Source organism: Scleropages formosus, chromosome 9, assembly GCF_900964775.1.
Source record: "Scleropages formosus chromosome 9, fSclFor1.1, whole genome shotgun sequence".
NCBI lineage: Eukaryota > Metazoa > Chordata > Actinopteri > Osteoglossiformes > Osteoglossidae > Scleropages > Scleropages formosus.
This window is the reverse complement of record NC_041814.1, coordinates 2369271-2396149: the sequence shown is the minus strand read 5'-3', so window position 1 is coordinate 2396149 and position 26879 is coordinate 2369271. Positions and strand designations below refer to the sequence as shown.

General features: G+C 44.2%; 1 protein-coding gene across 1 annotated transcript in view; it reads right to left on the bottom strand.

Annotated features, from left to right (window-relative positions):
- The window catches only part of unc13a (unc-13 homolog A (C. elegans)), a 50063-nt gene extending 24867 nt beyond the window's left edge, over positions 1-25196 (bottom strand). Inside the window, 14 exon segments of the mRNA XM_029254802.1 lie at positions 4036-4114; positions 5964-6010; positions 6807-6894; positions 7013-7762; positions 9386-9505; positions 10252-10459; positions 12452-12481; positions 12931-12985; positions 13305-13375; positions 13708-13831; positions 14129-14246; positions 15756-15855; positions 15989-16018; positions 25029-25196. Of these exon segments, the coding sequence (XP_029110635.1) occupies positions 4036-4114; positions 5964-6010; positions 6807-6894; positions 7013-7762; positions 9386-9505; positions 10252-10459; positions 12452-12481; positions 12931-12985; positions 13305-13375; positions 13708-13831; positions 14129-14246; positions 15756-15855; positions 15989-16018; positions 25029-25050 (1842 nt within the window). The 5' untranslated portion in view covers positions 25051-25196.
- Positions 25197-26879: the final 1683 nt, after the last annotated feature.

Here is a 26879-nt window from a genome sequence, read left to right as displayed (position 1 = left end):
ATCAAATGAGAAGGAGCTTCACGGTGAAGTGTGTAAAGCAAAGAAAGATAAAGGAAACATAAAATGTTTTGGAGCGCTGCCCTGTGACAAAATAATACCAAAGTGTTGAAATTCAGTGTTGGTTTGGGCATTGCTAGATCACCCAAGCAGTTGGCAAGTTTAACACGTACTGTAAAATGGATTAATAGGAAAGAAGTGTCAAACTGTCTAGTGCAATATGCCAATTCTTCATTTCTACAGAGCTCTTGGCAGTGCATCCAAATTTCACACTGACTTTGCTACACTGTAATTATATGGCTGACACGTCCATAGAAGAGCACCAAAGGTTTTCGGAGCAGGGCTGGAACACCACCATAGCTGAAACATGTAGACGATTCAACCATGACCAGCTATTGTATGGTATGAGAAGAAGAATGAAGCTATTGTGTTTCCACACTTGCCCCCAAATCCCACACAACCACCCTTGTTCCACTCATTGTGTCATTTTCTCTGTTAAACCACAGTTTTACAAGATTTTTCTCCATTTTACAACATAACTTGTGCAGGAAGATTCAACCGCAATGCAGCCAGCTGCAAAGTGTGTTATATCGGAAGACCAAGTGAGCCTGAGCAGTGGTGTTCAAAAACCATAAACGCAGCAGAGGTTTGTCCTTCAGAGGGCAGGAGCTCTCATTACAGTAGCTTCCCTTTGCCATCTGCTTCTCTCTGGTTATGAGGAGAAGGGCTGCGTGCAGCTCAGCGAGCAGTTCTCTCTTGGCACCACTGCCACGGTGACAGCAGGGCCTCTTCTCCGCCAAGTCGCACGGCTTAAATCAGGGAATGGAATGGAATACGGAGGAAAGAGACAGAGGCTTAGAATGGAGCAACAGACTTCTGAGACCTTGAGGGGTTGGGAATATTTGGGAGCTGGAATTTCGGTCAAGCATCAGTCATTTGGCCCAAGTTATAAAAAAGGGGATAAACTCCCTTGGATGGTTACAAATTCTTTTCATGTTTCCAAGGACACTATTTAAGAACAGTGATTTGGTTCAAGAACAGATTTAATCCACATATTTCATGTATTTTAATACATTTGGGTCCTTCTATTACAAATGTTCAAGATAAAAATTTGCAGAGAAACATTTTCAGTTTAGTTACCTACTGGTAAATATTCATTTGAGCAATACGGTGGTGCAGTTGGGTAGCACTGCTGCCTTACAATGCCCTGCCAGTTTGGGCATGAGTTCAAATCCAGCCCAGTCTGTGTGGAGTTTGCATGATGTCCCCGTGTCCGTGTGGGTTTCTTCCGGATGCTCCGGCTTCCTCCTCTAGCCCATGTGTCTGAGGCTGATTGTGACTATAAATTGCCCATACAGTGCAAATGTGTACTTGTGTGGCTACCTTTCAATGGACTGGGATCCTATCCAGAGAAGGCCCTTCGTAGTCTAGTGCACTGTCTCTGGACAGATGCAACTCTGACAAGGACAAGCGGTTAATGGAAGTCAGTGAATGAGTGAAACTGTTGAGTCATACCCCAAAAGTTATTTTATTTTTAGACATTTTAAACCTGTTTCAATTTTAATGTAGTTTAAAGTTAGTGAAAAATAAGCCTAACAGCATTTGGGACTTTTACAAAACCTACCCAGAGAATAAAATTGAGGTACATCTTTTATACTTTTACTGATCATTTAGTTAATAAAGTAAACTAAAAGTGACCAGAAGATGACAAATTGCACATATTTTTGCAAGATAGTAAAAAATTAAAAAATTAAAGACCTATGACAGACTGGCATCCCATCCGTAACGTTACTTGCTTAACAGCACGTTTCCAGGACGTTCCAGGTGGAATGCAACAACCTTGCCTTTGAGAAGCAGATCACATTTTCAGTGGTTAGATATGGACTGGTAAAGTAAAGACACTGACGCACTCCTCTGAAAGTCATTGCTAAAAGGAGGATTTACTCTTTCTTGGTGTATGTTGTCAGCACTGCTGGGAAAATGGCTGCCTCACTTCACCTCTCCCACATAGAAACACAGATCTAAAGCCTCCATACCCTGAGAGGGGGAAAATGTGAAGTTTAAGAAATTCAGGAGAAAATAGTATAAAAGGATGTCAGCTCCTAGAAAATCAAAAGATCCAAATGGTGTTCTGTCTACATTCTGGTATTCTGGCAAACACTGCAAATCCAACACCATCATAAAGTTTGCTGACGATACCACCATTGTGGGTCTGATCACCAACAACGATGAGATGGCCTACAGAGAGGGGGTGAGGCTCCTGGGAGAGTAGTGCCAGGACAACAACCCATCTCTCAATGTCATGATTAACTTCAGTAAAAATAGGATACGGTTCATGCACCCATCTACATAGGAGGGGACATTGTAGAGAGGGTCAACAGCTTCAGATTCCTAGGGGGTTACCCTCACTGCCAAACTCACATAGACTGAGAACCATCAAAAAGGCCCATCAACATCTCCACTTCCTCAGGCGTCTGAAGAAAGCCCGGATGTCCACTACAGTCCTCACCACTTTCTACAGGTGTGCTGTGGAGTCACCTTACAGGGTGTATTACATCCTGGTGTGGCAGCTGCTCCACACAGGACAAGGAAGCACTACAGAGGGTGGTCAAAACAGTTCAGGAAATCATCGGCACATAGGTACCAGCAGTCCAGGACACCTACACCACACACTGCCTCAAAAAGGCAATGCGCATCATGAAAGATCATAGTCACCCCGTACGGGCACTTTTATCTTCTCTGCCGTCTGCAAAGCAGCTTAGGTCTATTCAAACCTGCACCGCTAGGTACAGGAACAGCTTTTACCCCACTGCTGTAAGAGTATACAACACTCAATGTGCCACCTTTAGTAACTAGAGCTGGTCTGCTCCACCCAAGCACATTGGTAAATTACACTGTCACTTTAAGTATTCTCATTCTCTCGTTCTGAGTTCTCTGACTGCTACCATTATTGTTACGACTGTTACCATTATTTATTATTATTGCTGTCATTGCTGCTATTGTTATTTACTGTCATTGACACTGTTTTGTTTGTCATTGTTTTGTCTGTGCAGTATTTCGATTGTCCTTGCGCATAGTCTGTGGAGAAGCATTCAGGAAGATTTTCACGATACATGTACATGGTACTTGTATCTATGACAATAAACTTGAAACTTGAAATTGCATAAAAAGTCAAGCAGTCCCATCCTAGGAGGGAAATGGGAAAGTTAGCACTGTGGGGCAACAGTGCTACCCACTACACCACCATGCTACTCGAATGAACGATTAAAAATAAAAAAAAATGAATTGAAAATGTTTCTCTGCAAATTTTGAACTTCATCAGCTCCAACACAAGGAACTGATGCATTAAAAAACATGAAAGATATGGATTAATGCGATAAATTGCACAAAGAGCCAAGCGTTCCTGTCTCGGGAAGGAATAGGAAGTCAGCGAGCTAAGCCAGTCAGAAGTGACCAAACACATGCGAACACAATAAACTTGAGTCAGTCCACATAAATCAAAGCAGTCACTGAGGTCAGTGGAACAGAAAAAAGGTTCCATTGTGCCAGATTGTTCCATTGGGAGATCATGTCCACTTTGGTCTACAGCAGGGTACCAGCCTAGCAGTATATTCCATCTGGATGCAAAACTATCTTCCAGCATGTCATTTTATAGTAGAGTAGATGGCAAAGTCAGTTAAGGAGTACCTTTTGAATAATATAAAAATTTGTAAGTATTCATTATTTTAAAAGGTGGGTTGTTTCATAGTACCGAGGCTACAAAACAATATAACACTATAAATAGGAAAACTACAACATAAACATCTCCAAATTTTAAATTATGTGCTCACTGTGACTGAATTTGCATTTCTTAACAGAGTCCAAATGCTTTTTTCCCCAAACTATGACTGATACATGGAGATGTCGCATACAGTTTTTAAAGAGTAGTAGGTTAGTGCTGGGAAAGGGTTTATAATTTTGCATGGCGAGAATATGGGAGAGCACCACAGAGTATGATCAGAAGGTAAAAGTTCATGGAATCTGGGCTGTAATTCTCACCAAGTCTCTGACTAGAGGGATGGCTTTCCTCTTCCGAAGGTCCGGCATGCTGTCTATGCTATAGATTCCTCCACCCGGCCTGTGTAAAAAGAACAACAGTACAGTAAATTTAAAATCTTCTGCAGCAATTTAAAAATGAACAAGGGAGCTCAGCAGAAAAGTACAGGGATGAGTCAGATTGTAGAAAAAACACTCATGCAAAGCAAACGAAAATGGTTGTTTCATGACAGCTGGTTCCTAAGAACTGGAGAAACTAGTTAAGAAGTAGTAGCTAAAAAGCTAAATCAACTTCAAATTTCAAGCAACTGCTCCCGGAAAAAGTCTGAAAGGCAAAGTTTTAAAGCTGTGTCACGCGCTGACTAAATTGAGAATATACTTTTATGTTACACAATGACAGTGGGGGTTAGTCAGTGAGAAAGGAGGGAAACTCCTTTATCAGGCAGCAACAGAACCTATATAATCTGGGAATAACTTTAAAAAGAGGTGAAAGCAAGCAAATCTTTTCTGCATTTGTAACAGAAAAAGGTCCTAATCTCTTTAAAGGCAATCCATTTGGGAAGCATTTAAATTTTAAGTCTCCTCACTTGCTTATTCCATCAAAACACCCTCTAAAAATAAAAGGGAGTTAAACGCCACCGCTGGATTAGTTACTGCTCCAGTCTCTCACTGGGTGAATTCTAATCACCTCCCTCATTGTTGCTCTCTCACACACACTTGGCATGTTACACTGTGAGTCAGCACCCACGCCCTCGCACTGGGTCTCCGAGGTGCTGCCTCTATCCACCACCGCATACGCCAGTGGCGCTCATCCACATCCCACCCCCAATTCCATGACGGAGGAGTGACAGCAAAAGGAGGAAAGTGTGTCCTCGGGTGCTCGCTCAACAATTCCATGGGCAAGACAAGCAGTGTTAAAAGAGAGCACTACATCTTCTAAGTTCTTAAACTTATTATCTTTGTCATACATTTACTCATTTAGTTGATGCTTTTCTCCAATGCAACTTACAATGTTAAGACATCTACAATTTTTTTTTTTTTACCAATTTATACAGCTGGGTAACTTTACAGGAGAAATTCAAGGTAAGTACCTTGCTCAAGGGTACTACAGCCAGAGATGGGAATCAAACCTACAACCTTTGGGTCCAAAAGTGACAGCTCAAACCGCTACGCTACCAGCTGTCCCATTTCATATAGATTATTAACACCAGGCATTGTGTTGAAACACAGGTTTTACTCATTCACTCACTCACTCACTCACTCACTCACTATCAATAACTGCTTGCTCTACACAAGGTCAAGGTGGTGTGGAGCTTATCCTGAACTAGGGTGGTAGATGCAGAAGGGTAGACCCCGGACAAGGTATCACTTTATTGCAGTGTAGCCGCTCACACACAGATGTGAGTTTTAGTTATGGTCAAATAAACTGAATATTCTACTTGGACTACCTTAATTTTCTTTAACCAGCACATAACTCCAAAGGTGGTGCGATATCATCTGAACTGTATGATTTGTTTAGGACTGTGCACAGCTCAGATCACTGAGATAACACAAGCTCATTGTCCCAATGGAGTCATGTCATTGAGCACCAATGATGCAGCTGATGGCAGCTATTAGGAAACTATGTACATTCTCAACTTCCTCTTTCTGTTGCAAGTCATTTTTACAAAGAACTTAGAAACTGGGCAATACTTACAGTTTGTTCATGTTGTTGTCTGGAGGGACCACTTTCTAAGATATTCCCTAGACTCCCCCAAAAAAACCTAAGGCCTGTACACATTCCAAACAGTTAACAGTTAAATCATGGCAAATTAGTGAAAAACTCTGCTGAAAAAACAAACCTACACTGGGGTCCATCAGGACCAGGGTTGGAAATCAATGCTTTATAACAGTGGGCTTGCTGGGGGAAAAAAAAAAACAGTAAGACTCACCCGCCCTGAAACCACAGAGACTGGGATCCAGATGTCTCCCCACGAGCCTGTGGAGTGGAGCAAGAGAGAGCAAACTGTTCATTCACAGCAACTTGTTCACCTTAAGCACGAGTCATTATTTCAATGTGTTAATTCTTGTCCTTGGTAAATCCCAGTTATTCAGGAATAAGGACCTTAATATAAATATGTACTCTTTAAATTTTACTTTAAAATAAAACACTGCTTCTACACACCTTTCTTAATTTTACAAACAGCAAACTGTGTCTGACGTACCTCCCTCTAGACCTCATTCTCTTAACCCTGATTCCATCCTGTCTTATATATCACCAGTGTTCAATCCTGGTTCTTAGGCAGATAAAACTATTGAGAAACCATGTAAATGGGGTGCCAAAGAAAGCTCATTAATGTCATACACACCCACCTGTTAGTCTGCGCCGGCCATGGCCGCTCAGAGAGGACAACATGAAAATGGCTACGGAAATGACAACTAACTGAAATGGACAGACAAAATGAGATGTGACACAAACAAAAGTGAACAAAAAAGGCAAATAAACTAACATCACGCATCAGAAAAAATAATCAAATAACGAGTTCATTAAAAAAAAGAAATATAAGTGCATAAAGTAAAACGTATGAAAAACAAACTGTGATTAAACCAAAATACAGTGAGACACACAATAAACTCTGTGGGTGCAGCAGTAAAAGCGAGAAAACCACCAAATGAAAAGGTGAGCTTTGAACAAAGTAGGTGGTTCACTGTCACCGATCATGGAGGCTTCTAAGAATTCCACTGGCAATTACTGTGGTCAGAAGCCTGCTGTCCCTGCTGGAGGTGGGACCTACCTCCTGTAGCTGCTGGCGGACCTTGTTGAAGACACGCAGCCAGTTGGCCTTTGCCCGAGACTCCTGGGTCTCATCAACTCTGGGAAAGCTGAGAGGGAGAAAGGGAGATGCTGCATTGACATCAAATGGAGCAGTGCGACATGGTTGAGGTTTGGTGGGTATGAAAAAGTTGTAGCATAATGTTTTTTGACAGTGCTGAGGCCTACCTGTCAGGTAAGGCCTCGCTCTCCTCTTTCGGGGCAGGGGGTGCAGCTTCAGTCCCTGGGGCCTCTTCAGAGGGACGAAGCTCGTCTGTGGGGGCAGCTGACTTTGTGGCAGCTGCAGAGGGCGGAGCTTGTGCTGCAGTGGCCAGGCCAGCTGTAGGTTGGGCTGCTGCTGCCTGGGGTTTGGTCAGTGCTGGTGGGGCTTGGCTGGGAGTCATGCCCTGTGCTTGAGTAACAGGGGGCTGAGGAGATGAGCCCTGAGGCTGCTGCTGTAGATGAAGGGAGGTCTGCTTCTCCAAAGGGGGCCGTGCAGACGTAGCCTCGGGAGCCAGGGTGGGGCCCGTACTAGTGGGGGTTGGGGTGTACGGGGGCTCCTGGTCCTCGCTCAGGGTGCCATCGAGAGGGTAGAGGTCCTCGTCCTCCTCGTACTCCTCCTCATCCTCGTAGTTGTAATTGCACTCCTCCGGCTCATACAGCTTGCCATCCTCTTCATCATATAGGGCTCCCTCCTCCCCACCATCCTTTAAATAGCCGCCCTCATCACTGTAGGCACCCTGCGGCTCGTCGGGGTCCCAGTCAGGTGAGTCCTTGCCATAGCTGACAGACGAGTGGCAGGAATGGTAGGAGTCATTCTCATCGTATGGCTCGGACCCACGCATGCTCTCCCCATCTTCTGGGCCAAACTCCTCGCTTAGCTGGGAGCTGCCGCGGCTCAGCTCCCCCGAGGAGGCATAACGGCTACTGCCTGTGGGGCTGCAAAGACACAGGGGGTGTGTTGAGAAGAATATGGCCGGAGGAGGAGAGCGCAGGTGACTTTGGGATGTGGGGGTTTCATAGAAGAGAATTCAAAAACATGGTTCAGACCAGAGGCGAGACACAATAACAACTAAAAATTACGGAAGCAAATCTGTTAAAGACAGAAGAAGAGAGGAGAGAACCCTGTAACCCCAGTTAGAGAAAGAAAGAGCTACATCTGACGGGGGTTCCAGACGAAAGATGTACTGTGGAGATGCTGTGAAATGAAAAAAAGAAAAACACAGAGATGGAAAGCAAGTGTGAAAATGCTGGTGCGCATACTTCACACGGCGCCAACACACAAACACTTCGCACAAATAAAGCAGGGGGTGGGGCAGCCAGGCTTCATAAGGGATGACAAATCCATTCAGGTTTTTGGAAATGGGAGGGGAAGCCTGAGAGATAAACAGGACCAAGACAGAGAAATGGCTGGGGAGCTTCCACCGAGGTGACGGGGGGAAGAAAGTGGCATCTTGTTGGAAGACACAGAAAAGTATTTATGCTGTGTGATGAATGAGGCTATTAGGGCGAAGGTAGCGAAAGGGACAGTGCGGGAGTCTCAATGAGAGCACGCACACACTCATACACTTCCACACATTTCCGCACTATTGATTATAAGGCTGTGGGCTCAATAGTGCAAGAAACAGCGTGATAAAAAGCACACTGACTGACTGTGTCGTTTTTCTACAAGGAGAACCGGCCCGGGGTGCGGTGAGCCGGAGCCTGAGGGGGGGTGGGGGTGGCTGCGCTGAGCTGCCAGCAGTCAGAGAAGAAGCACAGCACCCGGGGAGGAGGCAGCTGTGTTGGCCGCATATAGAGACACACATACAAATGCAACAAAAGCACGCAGAACAAAGCAAGGAGATGTATGTTCACATACACCTGTGCACTCAAAGGCACACTGGTACACACACTCGCGCACACATACACACAGACTCCTGTAGTTGTGTAGGAAAACACACTCAAACACATTGGGCACTCAAAGAGAAACAAAGCGGTGCTCAGTGTGAAGAAGTAAAGACAGGAACTAGTGAAACCGCTGAACTGTGCTGCATAAACAGCAGCTACTCCACTAGGCAAACAGGCAATCGTTTCTGTGTCTGAAGACTACAACGGGAAGAGGGGCAGAAGTGCTTTAACGCAGGTCTGGACATTGGAAGCACAAAGGCCAAGAGGCCAAGAACAGTGTCCAGGGGCTACGGAAATATAGGAGCAGGCCAGCTGATGAATGGTGGGAATGTGCCGGACACAGTAATGCAGCTGTGGTACAGAGGTACAGAGCTGCAGTTCCCAGCATACAAACCACGTATTGACCCTACATGTCCTCAGACAGAAACAGAAAAGAGAAAAAATTATACTTCACAAAGGGGTCACTGAGAGCAGATACATTTAAAATATCAAGATATATAGATATATAAATATATATAAACATAAGATAGAAAATTGCAAAAAATGCAAATATAGAGAGGGGTCGTGCCATGCATGCAAACAGAGCAAGAAGGACGTGACAAGTCCACCATTGACATCAAAGCGGGACGAAGTCACAGGCTGGAGCAGGAGGGGGGCAGTGCATTGACCCACCTATCGGAGAGGGAGTGCCTACTGTCTACAGAGTACTGGCGGCTGGTCAGCCGGCTCGAACCTGAGGCCGAATCGAGATCGCTGCGGCCGTTGGTGGCGGAGTCTAAACTATCATTGCGTCTGGTGGGGGTGGGGGGGAAGGTGGGAAAGGAGGCAGGAGAGGAGGAGCATCAGTACACCTCAGTCCCTGGCTTCGGAAAGACAGCCTCATGCACAAGAACTGAGCTGCGCAACGCTGGCAAGCGTACTGCATAAAGACAGCACCAGTGCCGGGACTGCGCCTCCCACTGGACCGCTGAGGCTGGAACAGGAACCTCACACTTTTCTCTTTGTGAAAAGGCTAAAAACAGTGGGCGGGTAGAGACGCCCCCGTGTCTTTATGCAATGATGCCGAGCAATGCGTAGTGCAAATCGTGCCTTTGGACAACAGACGCACGCACGCACGCACACACACGCAAGTACACGCAAGGGCACGCTCGTTTTGATTTGCGGTAAAACGAGCGGCGACAGGGTTACACAGCCGTATCTTGGGTACACACATAAGTGCACGAGGCACACTCTCTTTCCAGCAGGGCACTGGGCGGGGCTTGTATACAGACACCTGCCGCTCCTCCAGGCTTGTATACAGCGAACACGCCCTGAGGGAGTTGGTGAGGATTCCGTGACAACACAGTTGAACAAACACTGCTTTTGTAACGACAATGTAAGACACAAAGAAACTAAGAGCAATGTATTTCCCACATTCTGCCCTTCGGTATTCAGAAGAATCTGACATGTCACTGATCCAAAAAGGAAGACCTTAACTTAAACAAGATGGATGTTCTTGGCCAGATGGGGTTGCACCAGACAGGAAGGAGAGGGGTTACCTCATTGCCCTCTGGTGGTCGTAGTCCAGATCACAGCTGTGGATGGAGTCATTGTAAGGGGTACGAGAGACGTGAGGGTGCCTCATAGGGTACTGGTGCATGGAGGCATTGGGCTGCGAGGTGGTGTAGTATGGGGGTGGGATGCTGTTGCTGGTCTCACTGCGGTAGTCGCTGTCGCGGTCGTCCACCGCACTGTCGGGATCCTCACCTGCTCGGGCGGAAGTACAAAATAAGGACCTGGCAGCTTTCTTCTCTGCGCTTGTAACTGAACATTACAATGTAGAACTACACCAAGAGTGTAGTGTATAACATTGTCCCATCCATCCATCCATCCATATTTTGTCTTCCAAACCAGGAAGCCCTTCTACAAGGTGGAAAACCCTACTTATAGTAGATGCAAAACTATTGTTTATTGATTTATGAAGGAGAACAAGGTTCCCAAGCATTGTGGATATAATTTGTTCCTGAAAGCCTTCTGGATAAGGTAAATTAAACACACTCTTGGCTAATATTTGGGAGGTGTAGTAGGTAGCACTCACAGCACTGTTCAGGCTTGAAAATTTTGAAAGTAGAGAAATCTCTGTAGATTTTTCATGTTTTCCCTGTGATAACATGCATTCCCTTTGGGTGCTCCATCTTCCTCCCACAGTCAAAAACATGTTTTCCAGGTGAACGTGTGACTCTAAAATTGCCCTTAGGGTGTGATTTTGTGTGTGTGTGTGTGTCTTTGGCTATCCTGCGACAGACTGCAGTCTCATCCAGAGTGTACCCTGATCAGCCTAGCGCCCTGTCCTTCCAGGAAGGGTTTTGGACCTCTGTGACCACGACGTGGACAGGCAGTTACTGATAGAGAGTGTATATGCTTGAGTGACTGAGTGTGTATGATGGCTCTGCAGTGGTTCAAGGTGTATTCTGCCTCCTATGTTTCCAGTACAAGCTGTAAACCACCTTGACCCTACATTGGACAAATATAAATAATATAATGGATGGATTCTGTTGTTCTTTTATAGTTAGTATAATTTTTTCATTGAAACATTTTTTGCTGCAGAGCTGTAACCAAAATATCTTTCTTCATTACTGTACAGTGCTTTGAGAAGCTTCTTTTAAATGCACCACAGAAGCTAAAGATTACACCACGCAAAAAAATTTTCGGTTCTTAGTTATGCTGATTTTTGTGTTGATTATGATTAGTTAAAGTCTACTGATTACAAAAATATCACTAGTTCTTCTAGAGTGTCAGCGTTAGTTTGGTATTTTACAGTCACTGGAAGATTCTAGAAGACACCAGAAGATTCCGGAAAGTACTAAAACATTCTAGAAAGTATCAGATCCTAAAAGGTACTGGAATATTGGGTGCTCAGAACCCAGTGCCAAAATATGCTAATTTCCAGAATGTGGAATATTTTTCTAGAAACTGACATACAGTAAACCCACATTTTCAGAACCGCTTGTCCCAGACGGGGTTACAGTAAACCCAAAGTATGCTAAATCAAACAAAAGTGAATGGAAAATGCAAAAAAAATCAAAATAATAAAATGTTTGTTATATTGTATTACTATTATAATAATACTACATGGCAATTCTTGTAATGTTATTTGTGTAATCACTTGTCATGCTTGTAACCGCTCTCTGTTGAGCTATTTCTACAACGTACCATTTATATAGTATCAATACTGGAATAGCATGTAGACTACATCACACAAAGCCATTAGTAATGATACTGCTTTCAAAGAGAATTTTACATGTTTCACAACATTACATTTTAATGTAACATTTAAGGCTTTCATTTGCCGTTTCAACTTCTCTTAGCACTTTAAAACTTTTTTGCTGGATTACACATGATGGTTTTACACTATGATAAAATATCACAGGACTTCTGAGAGATGCTTGTGAGAGGCCCACAGCTACAAGACGACTGAGCTATTCAGGAGATGCCATATTACCTTCGGGGGGGGGGGGTTGGCTGCTTGCATTGTGTGCTGCTTGTACATCACTGTGGCCTTTACTTGAAATTAAAATTAGTTTTAATTCGGGTAAAAATTACACAAGGGAAATCTGTACTACTAAGAAAATAATTCAAAAAAAGTTAATTTTCAGAGATAAAACGAGAGACAATTACGAGTGAATCATGATCATATAAGAAAAAAATATAATGATTCAAATATCATTAATATTTAAGAAAGAAACAAGAGGTACTCACTTTGATGGTCTCCCCACAAACTCCAGTTACCTGTAAGAAAAAGATCACGATGAAGACTTCAGAGTAACTATATTCAGGTAGCATAAAGGAATAACCTATAAACATCTGTAAAGATAAAACTGTGTGCCTGTAGGAGTTGTACCAAAAAAAGGCTCAGAGTCTCTCCTATTTGTGAGCAAGTCTCCAGACCACAGCAATAGATCAGAAATATAAAGTGACCTTGTAGGGACGGCCTGGACCAGGGTGACCGCCAGTGTTGCCTGTCAGCGCAGCAGCCACCTGGTGACTCACTGCATGCACGTGGCCTCTGGGTCTGCCACCCCGGCCGACTGCGTCAGCGTATGGCACCGTTGCATCTGGCTGCCATCAATTACGTCAATACGCCGTTGTTTACGTGGACTGGGAGGCAGCCACTCCTTGTCTGCATTCTACAAGCCCTGCTGATTCTGGACATTGGAGTGGGCTGCCTTTGTACTCACAGCACTGTGTTGCTGGAACTGGCAAAGGCCTGTCTTGCTCTTCTTGGTATGAGTACTGCAACAGAAAAAAGCATCAGGGTCTGTTTTGCCTGAAAAACTGCATAGTGAGGTCTTCCTTATAATATGTAGTTATTCAGTATTTAGCTTTAGCAGTCACACAAGTTGTTATTTATCACAGAACTGCAAGTTTATAACCTCCCGCAAGCCTTCTGACACCCATTTATTTTACCACATTAAAATGGCCTGATTCCATGAGGCCGATTTCAGTGTTATTCTTATACAAATTAAATATTGTACAAAATGCATCTCAGGACAACACTGGCTGGGGAAAGTGGAAATATGAAGACAAAATCAAATGGGGCAATGTGGCTTACATCCTGGTCTCTCATGGCATTGAGCTGCTCCAGTTTTTTGGCCCAGTAGCGTGCCTCCTCTTCAGGGATATCTGCCTCAGCAAACCCACACACAGCCAGTGAGCAGCTCGCACCCTTCACACCGCTTAAATATTTTAGGAACTCTTCCACAACCAAAAATCTAACGCCCCCAAACTACACCATCATTAGCATTTTTAGCCTGAAAATGCATGTGTTTACATGGAGATTACATTTTGGTGGAAAATACACTGTGGCTTTGTTTGCCATGTTCCTGTGATAAGTAGAAGAATGTAGAGCTCAAAAATGCACGCTGCTTTAAAATTCTGGGCTGCTGGCAAATTGCCAGAATCTGGGACAGGTTTAGAAGCAATGGTTCACATGACAATATGTTGCCATATCTCACCCAATGGCAGCTCAAAACGTGTGTCCAGCAGAACACGGTGGAAGGTTGGATCTTTGGTGCCACAGATTTCATTTTCTGCCATGATAACCTGGGAATCCAAGGTCAGCCATTGCCCTGGACCTTCCTGTTGGACAATAAAATAAAAGCAGGCATCACCCTGGGGATCCCTAACTGGCCAAGGAAAAGGGCAACAACAAGCAGGAGATAAAGATATAGAGGCCTCAAGATGTAACTGGAAGGTAGTGATTAAAAGAAAGACACTGAGTGTATAACAACACTTGTGTTACTCTACAACGTATAAAAAAGATATTTTTTGATTTTATGACTCACTTTAATGTTTACCAACTCTGTAATTAATGTAATGAACAGAAACAAATGAGTCATCGGCCACATCTTAGCTGTCAGCAGGAATTCCGTGTACCTCGTTGGACTGCCGAATACTGCGTAGAGGGATCCAAACGGTGCCCACCATGGTATCCCAGATGAGTCCTTTATTCCACACCTCTACTGTTAGGCCCAGATCCAGCCGATTAATCTCACTGCAAAAACACAAAAAGAACAGCAGTCAGAAAGTGAGGGGTAAAGAGACTTTCTGAGGATTCAGAATGAACCAGCCAGGACCAGACCGCCACATCCGGATCCTCAGCACACCTCTATTATTTGACCGATAATCTAATCGCTTGCAGTGAGCTATAGCGATGCCTTTGGGAAAAATACTTGCTGAAAGAAAAGAGAAGTCGTCAGAAGGGGACTGGATAGGTGAGGGTGTAGGCAATGAGGCGGAGAAGGACACATCACACAGGAAAGATGGAAACAGGAAATGGAGGGAAGAGCAGCTACAACTGCGTCAATAACATCAGCATTTTCCACATCTCTATTAATGTACTGCAGGAAAGTTCTTCTGATGTGTCGCTCCTCAAGGGCTTCAGAGCCTAATAATAGGCTCCATTTCTATACTGAAAGCCAAAGAAAAATAACCCTGCAACATCTGATACTAGAACAGTGGGATGTGGGTGCAAAACACACTCAGAGAGCAGCAGATGTCTCCTGAAAGATGGCAATGAACACTCTCAATGTATTTAAAAATGAAAGGGTTGAAGTATGCACGAGGAACATCCATTTTATTTAATTCTACATTATCTGCTTTGCTTTAGCCCTTAAGAGATCTTGTTAAAGGTATATTTTAACAACAGAGGCCGGGTGAGTATATAGCACAGTAGGCGTACGGCTGCCAAAAAGATGAACATACATAAGTAAGCTTGTGGATGAGCAACTAAACATTCCCTAAACATAACTAACAATGATGTTCTTCTTTTAGTATACTGTACATATATTTGTATTTCCCTCGGCAAGGACAGTAATGCCCTCAGCACATGAAACATACTACATACACTACCAACATTAGTCTGCATGTGCAGTTTATCAGTTGGGAGGATTCACTACTTCAAGAATTTGAGCCTTTTGTTATTTAGAATTTCTAATTAACCACTCATCTTGCTGTGATCTTGAACAGTTGGGGTGAGCACGTTGTATCGGCCGAGATCAGACATTAGCGGGAATTTTAAATGACATACATCTGCTTCCGAAGCTGTCCAAACTAAAGAACTACCTCTCAATAACGAACTGCAGGCTTCTGATTTATACTTAAAAAAATAGTTTCAGCTGAAGATTTCCTTGAACATGCCTTTGGGCTTCACTAATTAACATTTCAGGAGGCTCTGCGGTCAAGATTATACAACGTATTATGCAAGACTATGGGGCGAGGAACCAGGCGTAGAGGGAGGCATACTTTAGACTCTGGCAATAAAAATGCCTTGAACCGGGGAAGATTTGTCAAAATCCAAAAAAGCAAACTAGAAAGGAATTAAATGGCTGAACTTATGTCAATGTCATTGCTAGGTCTGCGAGCTGTATGTAACCCCTTGCTATCAGCTAGGGGGCTATGTGACATAACGTGGAGCAGCTGGCCTGTAGATGACACGTGTCCTGAATGGGTGGGAGAGTGGGGGACCCTCCGGGTGGGTAAGAGCACAGTGCGGGGGACTCACAACATGAAGTCCTGCTCCCAGCAGGGTTGGCTGCCACGCACGGCAATGGTGGTACTCTTGACATTCTGCACCTTCAGGGACACGTAGGTGTTGAATTTTTCTGCCATCGAGAGAGAGAAAGAGAGGCAAACAAGGGCTGTTATGGCACGGTTTCCCATAAAGCAGCTGGGCACGAAGCACACATGTGCTGACACATACAGGGCACCTCATGCTCCGACGCCCACGTTACTCACCCTGGGGTCCATCAAGCTTGGCTTTCTTCACTGCGAAAGAGGGAAACAAAAAAACGTGTAAATAATGGACACAAAAGACTACACAAACACATACTAATTACATAACTCAGAGGATCAGTAAGTCTGCATGGAAATCAACTGTAATGAACAAAGCGCTGTGTTTTCCCACAATAATCGGGATTCATGAACTCTGCACAGACTTAATCTTGAAACTGAAATAAAAGGCAGGCAATTAAAAAATAGACACTCATCTCGCCATCCTTAATAACTACTTGTCCAGTACAGGGTCACAGTGGTCCAGAGTCCATCCTGGAAACATAAGACCCAGTGCAGGATACACCTTGGATAGAATGCCAGTCCATCACAGGGATATCACATTCATCCACACATTATGGGCAATTCAAAGTCACCGATCCACCAAAAACAAGTGGACTGTTTTTTCTTTCCTAACTCAAGAAACAAAAGACAGATAGATACGGCACCCATTCAAGCACACACATATTAGACGTAAAACAACAGGATCTAGTTATTTATCACAAGTAATAACTGCACAGAGAGATTCACATTTCTTATCCTCAGAGAGCACAACAGGCACCTCTGAAATGGAACAGGTTCATTGGCTGTGAACAAGTCCCGTCACCTACTGCTGTTTAACTTGGGTAACCAAAATGGATGAAGCTCAGCTTTACTCTGTTGGACACTGCCATAACAGTAGTATTGCAATTTTACACCGGCAGCTGTACAGCACCGGTGATTCCAGCTTCCTTCACTATCTTTACAGAATGCCCTTCACCAAAGTTAGTAAAGTGTCTTAACTGTTCAGAATCAGTTGATACTATCCACAAAATGCAGCCCTTGTTGCACCCCAGGCATTTCCCTGACAGGAGATCTCAGATGGTGTTCTACAGCACTAACTGGTCTATAGATTCAGTTGTAGACCGTCTAAAGGGCCTGGGAGGTGAGAAAGATGCACTGACTGTCAACTGCATGCCGTGCACACTGGCAGCCTGGACTGCAGGTGGCATGAAGGCACATTTCTTACGATAGCCGAGACTGAGTTCCAGAAATCTGATGTCACACCCAGTGTGGAAACCGAGCTCTGAACATTTTGCTCGTCGTTGTGGTACATCAGCGAGAGAGAGAGAGAGAAAATGAGTTAGGCTTGGATAGGGGGACAAGGTCTGCCTACAACCTGGCAGCACTTCCTGGCGGTCTGGAGCTCGGAGTGAGGGATGAAAGGGGGCGATGCTCAGTTGGAGACAAGCGCAGCAGGCTTGCAGCGCGATGGATGGGAAAAGCTTCCATTGGAGAAAGGATCTCACCATCCCTGACTGTGCCGCTTTTCAACACTTCTGACGTCAGAGACCCATTCATAATTAATCCCCAGCACCAGCCGATGCCAAAACAGCACCCCCCGCCCTCACCCCCAGCTGCCATTAATATTCAACAGCTTTCTCTGAAATCTCCCTGGACCCTTTTCCCCCGGACTCTGCACAGCTGTGGTTAAAATAGGAAATAAGCACATTTAAAATTCCTGAGTGTGCAAAGTAACACTGAGGCTTTATGCTGGAGAGAGAGTGGGAGGGGCTGCTGAGATGTTCCTCTAATGCGCCTCTGAATGGTGAGCGCTTACTCGTCCCACCTGAAGGACCAGGCTGTGCGATAACCTTTGAGAGACTTGGTCCGCCACGTGGCTCAGCAAACGTTTAAAAAAGAAAATGCCATTTTCCACGTGAGCCACACATTCACAGCTCCTGTCCAGTCGCTGCCTCCCAGCGTAAGTGCTGTGTGCACCCTGGTAAAGTGGCTCTGGCTCACCGAAGCGTCTGCCGGAAGCCGAGTTATACCCCGAGCCACGCCAATTTGGGTTACAACAATTTGACTTTACGAGGAGTGCAGTTTAACACTACTACTTTGGCTTACAAGGTTTTCTTTGCATTTGCGAGGACCGAGTCTGGATTTTGCGCGCCTCCTGACAGCTGAGATATTTACATTTATTCTTTTATCAGACGCTTTTCTCAAAGCAACACACAATTATTAACTAATATTTAGCTGACACCTTTACCCAAGGTAACTTACAGTGCTAGATTCACTGCGCTCAACTCCTCATAGTCATTCTCACATTTGTACAGCAGAACAGTGTAACACACACACACACACACACACAACACACTAATGGCCATTTAGAGTGACCAGTTCACCTTAAACACATGTCTTTGCACTGTGAGAGGAAACTCACATGAATACGGGGAGAAGATGAAAACATCACACTGACCAGATGAGTTTTGAACCCATGCCCAATCATTCAATCCAGACACTATGAGACACCAGTGCTACCCACTGCACCACTGTGCCTCCAGGACCAGAACTCCCATGTGCTTTTCTTTGCAGTTATACTTTGGCTCATGCTACATTAAGTTCCCAACCTCTATAACCCCTTGTTTGCTGTTATAATGTCAGTAATTTTGGCAACGGCACCCAGAGGATCATATTATGTAGGTATGTTTTGTTTATGAGCGTTAAATGTGCTGATATGCAATACTTCAGGAGCTGAACAAGCGCAGACACACAGTCACACAGTATTAGAGTAATTACAGCTTTTCCCAGTTTATAATGGACTGTGACCGAAGTCACACACAGAGCAATCTGACCTCAATACTAAACTCCCGAATAATAATCCAGTTTTGCAGAAGCAAACACACACACACTACCTGGTGTGACTCAATTCAATTTCACTCAAGTTGCAAAACACTTCAACAATTGTCAGTGTGTAAGCTCAGCAGTCATCACAAGAGCAATTGTGCCATTTCTGATAATAGTGTACATGAATTACCTAATAACACTCAATATGCCAATGAACTGCCACAATCTTCACTTGAACAATCAGTATCGGTCAAATATTTTCTCTTGGGTCTCCATTAAGAAAAGTTAGAAAATGATGCCGCGACAAAGAGCATGAAGACTGAGATATTGTTTTGTTGGTGCTGTCTGAGAGTATGACATTGGATACAAGGGCTGTGGATGTAGTTTTTCAGCCATTGCTTTCTCCCCCATGTATGTTACATTTTGAAGAAGCTTTCTTTTGTACTGGCAGCAGAATCAATGATTTTGTGATATTGCTGTATAGTTTTGAAAAGTAACTGAGGAAAAACAGTACAAAAGTGATACTTCACCAAATTAATACAACACTTTTGTTCAAGAATGTATACAACTACCATTGAAATTAATATTTGATTTATGAGAATTCATCTTATAAAGAGTTTTTCAGGAATGAAAAGCCTTTGTAAGGTGGGAGACGACTACTCAAAGTCCATTTTACTCTTTTTTTTTTTAAAAAAAAAAACATTTACTGTATACATTATGGAGAAACACAGCAACACAGTGGGTATCACTGGTGCCTCAGAGCTCCTAGGTTATAGGTTCAGACACGGGATTCAATCTGGCTCAGTCTGTGTTGAATTTGCTCATCGTTCTCATGTCTGTATCCGTTTCCTCTGGGTGCTTTTGTTTCCACCCACAGTCCAAACATGTGTGTTTTACGTGTACTGACGACACTTAACAGTCCATACTGTGAGAGTGTGTGTGTATGTCATTGCTCTGTGATGGACTGGTTTCCCAACCAGGTTGCACCCTGCCTTATGCCGCATGCATCTAGGATGGGCTCCAGACCACCATGTCTCTGTGTAGAAGAAGGTGGTTATTGACACTGTATTGATGGACAGGCGAGCAAATAAAAGAACTAAAACGGTAAAATATGCCCTCTACATATGACACAAGGGTTCTATATTACTTGTTTTCCGGGCCTCACCACTGGGAAGAAGGGCCTATATCTTTGCAGCAGCGTTTGGCACTGTCATGACATCATTTGTGCCATGTAATCCAGTTTTCATTCCCTAAAGAATGACGTGGCGGAAGTACTGCTAATATGTCTGACAAAAAAGGATACTAACTGCCATCACGCTGCCTCTAAACCACGCCCGTACAGACAAAATTACCAGCAGTCGTCCATCGAGCTGCTTCAGCAGTCAGTTGCGCACCACCTCCACAAACCTCCCTCTTTCTATCTCACGGAGCCGTCCCTCGATCCTTCGGAGCGCTTCTCCTGTTCTGTCGGCCGGATTTCCTCTCCTCACTCCCACGCCGCCTTCCTGCCATGTGGTCTGTGCGCACGTGCCATCCCTTCCTATCTCCCTAGCTCGTGCTCCATTAATCTCTCTGTGCGGCCAGGCGGAGGCAGGCCACGCTGCACTTCTGCCACTAAAAATAACCACAACAGTGTGACAGCAGAGAGCGACAAGTGGGGGGTGGGGCTCAACTCGGAGCAGCATGGGACAGCATCGGGACAGCGCTGAAGTCGCAAAAGTGATTTCGAAGAAAAGGATGAAAAGAACAGCAAAGGTATAGTAGGGAAAACCATGAAGAGGCATTTGCACTCACATTGACTTGCTGCAAAAAAAAGAGGAAAAAACGAACAAGAAATGGCTCTAATATATAGCCTTAAGAGCTGCTCAAAGGTTCATTCTCTAAAGAATTTCCAAACAGACAGAGCGAGAGACGTACCTTTTGCAGCCTTTACTGGATTTACCGTCTCTGTGGTGTCTGTCTCCAAGAGACCACAGTGGACCCGTTCTCAAACGCCGGCCTGATGCGCGCACAGCTGTAAGGCATCAGGCTCACTGCATTTCACTGGAGAATTTAGTGACATAACACAGGACAAGGAACCTTAAAATAAGACCACTTAATCGCCAGCTTTTAAAATGGAAGCCACTTCATGCTATCCAGTAATCTGCCTTCCACCTTTCCTAAAAAACAAAATCCTCCATTTTAAAACAGAGGGGAAAAAAATCCCTACCTGCGATTTGTCAAGACATGAAACACATCAACGGAAATGCAGTGGGACTGCTGAGCCGAGAAAACAGCTGCTCAACAACTGCCCGCAATCGTTAATCGCTGTCACGTAATAATAAATCACACTGCGAGGTCCAGTCACTTACAAACGTCCCTTGGAAATCACTTCCATTGTCTGCAAAGGCAAAATAAAATGAAGGGAACACAATACAGGGATGAAAGAAAGATTGTGGATGTAGTATTTTCTACCGTACAGCCAAATGATCTCAAATTTCATTCATTTCAAAAGAAAAAGTACAACAGCATACTGTACATACAGTATAAAAGCGGCACACAACCTTGACACCTGAAGTAGACAGTTGCGCACTATCTTTCATTATAATATTTCTATTAAACAACTCATTTGCATTTTGAAATCGTGACTATCCAAAATTTGCTCAACTATTTGAAACTGCTGTCAGTTTCCACTTCTAATGACAAGTGTCATAATGGATTTGTCAAATTAAAAAAGCTTCCAAGAGGTGGTAAGGACTTGAGGCAACCCCAGGGGAGGCAGCATTTTTAACTAAAAATGCAAGAATTAATTATATCACATTGCACTCTTTAATACCGTACTGACAAAACAGCATATAGCACATAAAATTTAATAAGTGATACATTAATGAAATAGCTTCAAAAGGTGAAGTTGAAACATAAGGAATATATAGAGCACTGCATATATTCCCAAATTCACTTTCAAAATGATTACTGAGTAAAAAGAGGAAGATTCAGTATATCAGAGATGAGAATTCACAACATACAGTATATACACTGTGTGTGCAGTTTGTTTCTTGGTCCAACGTGACAGTTAGTGCTGACACAAGCAGGCACAGAGTATTTATTGTTGAAGGAAATATAGCACTTCATACATGAGCTTCTCTGCTCTATCAAGCTTGCATCTGAGATAAAGAAAGTGTTGAAAAATTGACTTATGTTAAAGGGAGATGTATTTTGTGGAGCTCAAAATGTGCTTCATTATATAATTCCCCAGATTTTGTCAGCCTCAGCAGTTTTTAGTGACGTTGAGTAACTACTCACAAATTCTTACATCTTCCTGGATGGACAACACATTTGTAATTCAAAGACACTGTGCTAAAATCTAATTTTCAGCATTTCTTCCAGCTTTCGATTAAATATTTCAAACTAATCAGACTCAGTGCAAACACGCTATTTTTTTTAAAAAATAATTTAAGATGTCATTTATGATTGCAGGTATTCCGTGAAATGATTAGAAATGAATACTGATTCAAAGTGCAGGCAAATGATCTTGAATAATTAATTATCTTTCACTTATGGCAGCCTGGTAAGACCACTTGCTTTAAATATAGTCTTCAGACAAATCTCAGCAATGCCTCTGAAAATACAAAACCCCAGGCCCACAAATGCCAGCATACTTTGAATCTCAGCATTTTCACTCATTTCCTCTTCTAACTTGGGGCATCACATTTGCCTACATACAGAAACAGTTTGAGTATCCCAGCTGTTCACATCACCGATTTCAAACCACCGGCCTTCTGCACACAAATTACGCAAGTACCACTCCGCACCGCTGCAATATTGCGCGTTCTGCTGTGTCATAACAGCAGCTAAACGTGGTTTCATTTCATCTTAACACACGCAGTGGATCGATTTTTTGGCAACAGCAGACGTAACGTGTGTGAGGGCAGCAAAATATCAAATAAATAAGTCATGTTAAAAGACTGTTTGAGACAAAATAGTGAGATACGGAAAAAGTATGACTAATCCAAAGGAAAGGTGAACGAAGGAAGATTTTTACCTTTAGTTAAAAACCAGGGAATATTTTTGCTTAAGTTGGGTTAACACTGCTACTATCCAGTTTCATGCTGCATATTGCAGGAGGACTCAGGTTGGCCATTTTACCCCCAAGTGGGACGGTTCAGCGAGATTTCACGAGCAGATGCCCTTCCTGAAGACAACCCATCAGGAACCGTCAAAACTGTCAAACTCATGCAAACAGAAATATAAACTAGACCTGGTCACGTCACTCATCAACAAAACACAGCTCCTCTGTCGCTAACCGCAAGAAACAATTCCAGCACCTTCTTGTTTTGCTCTCTGAGTCTCTCTTTATAGAGAGTCAGACTGTTTTCGGTGGCCACACCTGGTACTTATTTTCCAAAAAGTCACACCCTGGGCACACTGGGTGAGGCACAGGTGTGGTCAGGCACTCACCTGCCACCATAATGAACAGACAAAAATACATAAAGATGAAACGGGTGCACTTCCACGTGAGAGTTGCAGGCATGACTGCAAACACCCAAAAAGCCAAAGAGCGATATCTCTGTATTCAGTCAATTCAGAGTGCATCGATGCCAAGGATGCATCCGGTGCTGACGCGCGCACACACACACACACACACACAGTTGGATTACAGTGCCACTGCCTATCCCTCTGTCTCCTTAATTACTACGCTGTGACAGACACACTCGGGGTGATAAGTAATTGTGTGGGTGTGTGCCAGTATGGCAAGGGGGATGCCACATTGTAAAAACAGGGCTCCTGTTTTAGGAATAAGCTTAAAAAGGACTTTCGGTGTTTAAACACCTAAATAATATCTAAATGCAAAATGATATATGAAACACAGAGGCTAAATACAAGGCAACACAGAAAGGGAAAATAGAAACAAACCTAAAAATTGAGTGTAAGATGGCTCAACCACACCCAAGCAGACTCAGCTGCCACACAAGAACCAGCAGATATCCAAACATGAACACACACTCTAAGGTACTGTCAGGCAACGGAGCAATAAAGAAAAGCGGTATTGATCCTGTTCAACAACAGCGTTAGATTTACAACCTGAGAGCACTATTAAGGGCTTCAGATCCAATCCCATAAAAGGTGACAGTCTCAGGCTTTACTGCTGAAATATGTAGTAAAAAAATGTCCCAGCTGACAATTTCACAAATTTGGAATGAATAAGGAAACCCCTGACTACTTATAATTTAAGTGTCCGTGAGAAAATGACCAGCCTTAGCTAAATCTGAATGGGACAGCATGAGTCTTCATGTTGCCTGCATATTCATAAGTGCATGTCTAACATCTCATACATAACTGTATCCATATATTTAAAATTGTCATGATACATTGCTAAATGCATTAAAAGAAAAAATGATTGGTACAGTCATTCAACAAACTGTGTTCGCGCAACGAGGCATCAATACAGAACCGTGAAAGGAAACGTTAATCTTCTGATGAATAAAAGGTTTATGAAGGGCATGTTGCTGTTACAGATGCAAGGAGGCAAGCTTGGATTTCATTGATCACAGCCTTGATTCAGTGAATTAAGGTGTCTGCAGATCATTCATACAGTATATACTCATAGTAGTCACGATGTCACCCAGATTTATTACTATGAAAGCATTTTGTGAAAGACTTAAAAGACCATGGTGATATTGATGGTAATGCTGACAATGACACAGATGTTTGTGGTTTGTAACATTGATAATGATAGTGATGATGATGATGAACCTCAAGATGACTGATATGGTTGGTCCTGAGCCCATCTGCAGCCTTAAACCCACCCAGGGAGGGCAGCCTCAGGAAAGAAGGGATTTACCATGTGATGGTGATCAGACCACCGAAGCTCAACACGGTTCTTTACAAAGAAGCAGAAATCCCACGCAAAAGAAATTGACTGATCGGTCCCTAAAAACGGAAGTAAACTAGCTGTCAGCTTATCATACTGTGTCTTACATTGAAATAGTAGATACCGAACGAAGCCACTCATCCGGGATCCTAGAAAGATTTTTGATATAACTGCAACAAGCAAATGCTACATAGTTACAGTAACCAGAAACACGTTAGAGGAGCGTATTAATTAAACACTGTTCACATATCCGCACATCGCTCCTTCTGTGAGTTAAGTGCACTCATCAGCCAGCTGAGACTTGCTGAACAGCAAGGAAAAGCGGAAGAAATAAATCATGAAGACGCAAGGAGATCCCATTCCTGTGGGCGCGCGTATCGCCCGCAGCTCTTCGCACCGGCGGCTCCGCTCCGCGCTCGCAGGACAGTCGCGTCGGCAGCTACTCAACCGAGAGGCGGGAAGGAACGCCGCCGTCACGAGTGTGGCCGCGCGCCGCTCCTTCCGCTCGAGCCGGCGCGGGCGGCAGTGGCGGTGGCGGTGGCTCACCTCCGACACAGAGCAGGGACATGTCTCTCCGTGGCTCTGAGCGCTCCCAGCTGCTCTCCTCTGCCTCCAGGAACTGATGCGTGCAGCGACGAGTCCGAGACGAGAGTGCAAATACTACTAGACACCGCCACGTCTAAATACATATCATAATGCCGCTGCCTGAGGAAAATAATCAAAATTAAATCAAATATAGGCTACGGTCTCCGGTATCTGTCTTCGCCGCTCGTTTCTCGACGTGCTGTGTTTGCCGCTGCTTGTCTGCTACCTCTCGCCTCAGCTCTCCGCCGCCCGACGTGCAGCCATCTTGTTCAGCACCCGCCGCCGCGAGGACAGCTGCCGACGTGACGTCAGAGCGCCCGAACGAGGCCCCGCCCCTCTGCTCCTGCATCATTTAACCCCGCGCAACGCGCGACGGATTCGCGCCTCCGTGGGTGCGCCGCTTAACACCGATTAGAGAAACGGCAAAACGGCGCCGTGTAAGATGTCATACACGGACGAACTGAAAGAATACATTCATCTATTCCTGTAATGGTCCGGTAAATAATCGTGATGGCAGTTAGCGAAGGAAGTCAATGAAACGGCACACGATTATGCAGAGAGAGAAAGAACACTGCCGGCATAATAAAATTATATATAGCCGCGTTGGTAGCGACCACTTACTCGGCACGCGCCCGGGCTCACCCACAGCGCGTGAAGAGGAAACATCGGCAAATACCGATTCACTCAGTAAACGTTACGGTGCCTTAACACAAGCTGCGCATAACTGTGTTTTAGGAAAATGAAACACATACTATTACTCATAAGACGCAAAAATGTCAGTAAATGTCGGTGAGCAGGTTACTCACTCATTTACAGTGTGTGGTAGTCGGGCGCTGCCTGCGTGGGGGGTCTCACGATTATCCCCGCGGGTAATCACGGTTTACACTGTAACCCACGGGTTCCTCTCCCGTGTGCCGGCATCGTTTGCCTTATTCCCAAGTGTGTTTTCCCCCGCAAAAACAGAGATGTCGGGGTGGTGCGCAAACGAAAGAGTGGGGCTCCTCACCCGCGTGTGACACGTCGGAACGGCTGCCTCTGTGGGACCGCACACTGACTTCTCAGTCCACATCACTTCTGTTTTACTCCCTCAAACACTGTGTCACCTTTTCGACACTGTGTCCCTGCCATTTGCAGATGAAGAAACTAACTGGGAGATGGAAAAGGAGCTGGAATAACCCCGTCGTATCATCACTAGTGTTACAGGGTGCGAAGAACATTTCTTTAAAAGTGGAATACACACACAGGGTCGGAAAGCGCTTATCCCAAGCGGGATCACGGCTAGACGGAGTCTAACCCAGCAACACAGGGCGCAAGGCTGCAGGGGAAAGGGGACACACCCAGGACGGGACGCCAGTCCATTGCAAGGCACCCCAAGCAGGACTCCAACCCCAGATCCACCAGAGAGCAGGCACAGGCCAAACCTGCTGCGCCACCAGCCCCACTTCCTAAGAGTTGAATAATAATAATAAACACATTGTATTATAACTATGTGGAAGGTAATCATAATCTTTGTACATTTTTTTTTTTACCATAGCCCTTGATCATACACACCTTTGTGTTTACCTACATTGGTGGAAGTCTTAATAGCTTTTCCACAATGTAAGAAATTTTATGTACTAATTTCTCCAATTTGGAGTTCAAGCTTTCACACTTTAAAAAGTTTCAGTGGCCTAAAACAGTAATTTACCCTCTCCTGCAAAGGTGTACAATTTTTAACCTGTAAAGTTTAAAATGGTTAACACTGAGAACAAGCGCAAAGACCGGAGCACTGCAATTTAAGTCCAGTTTTTATTTAAACTTTCACATTGGAAT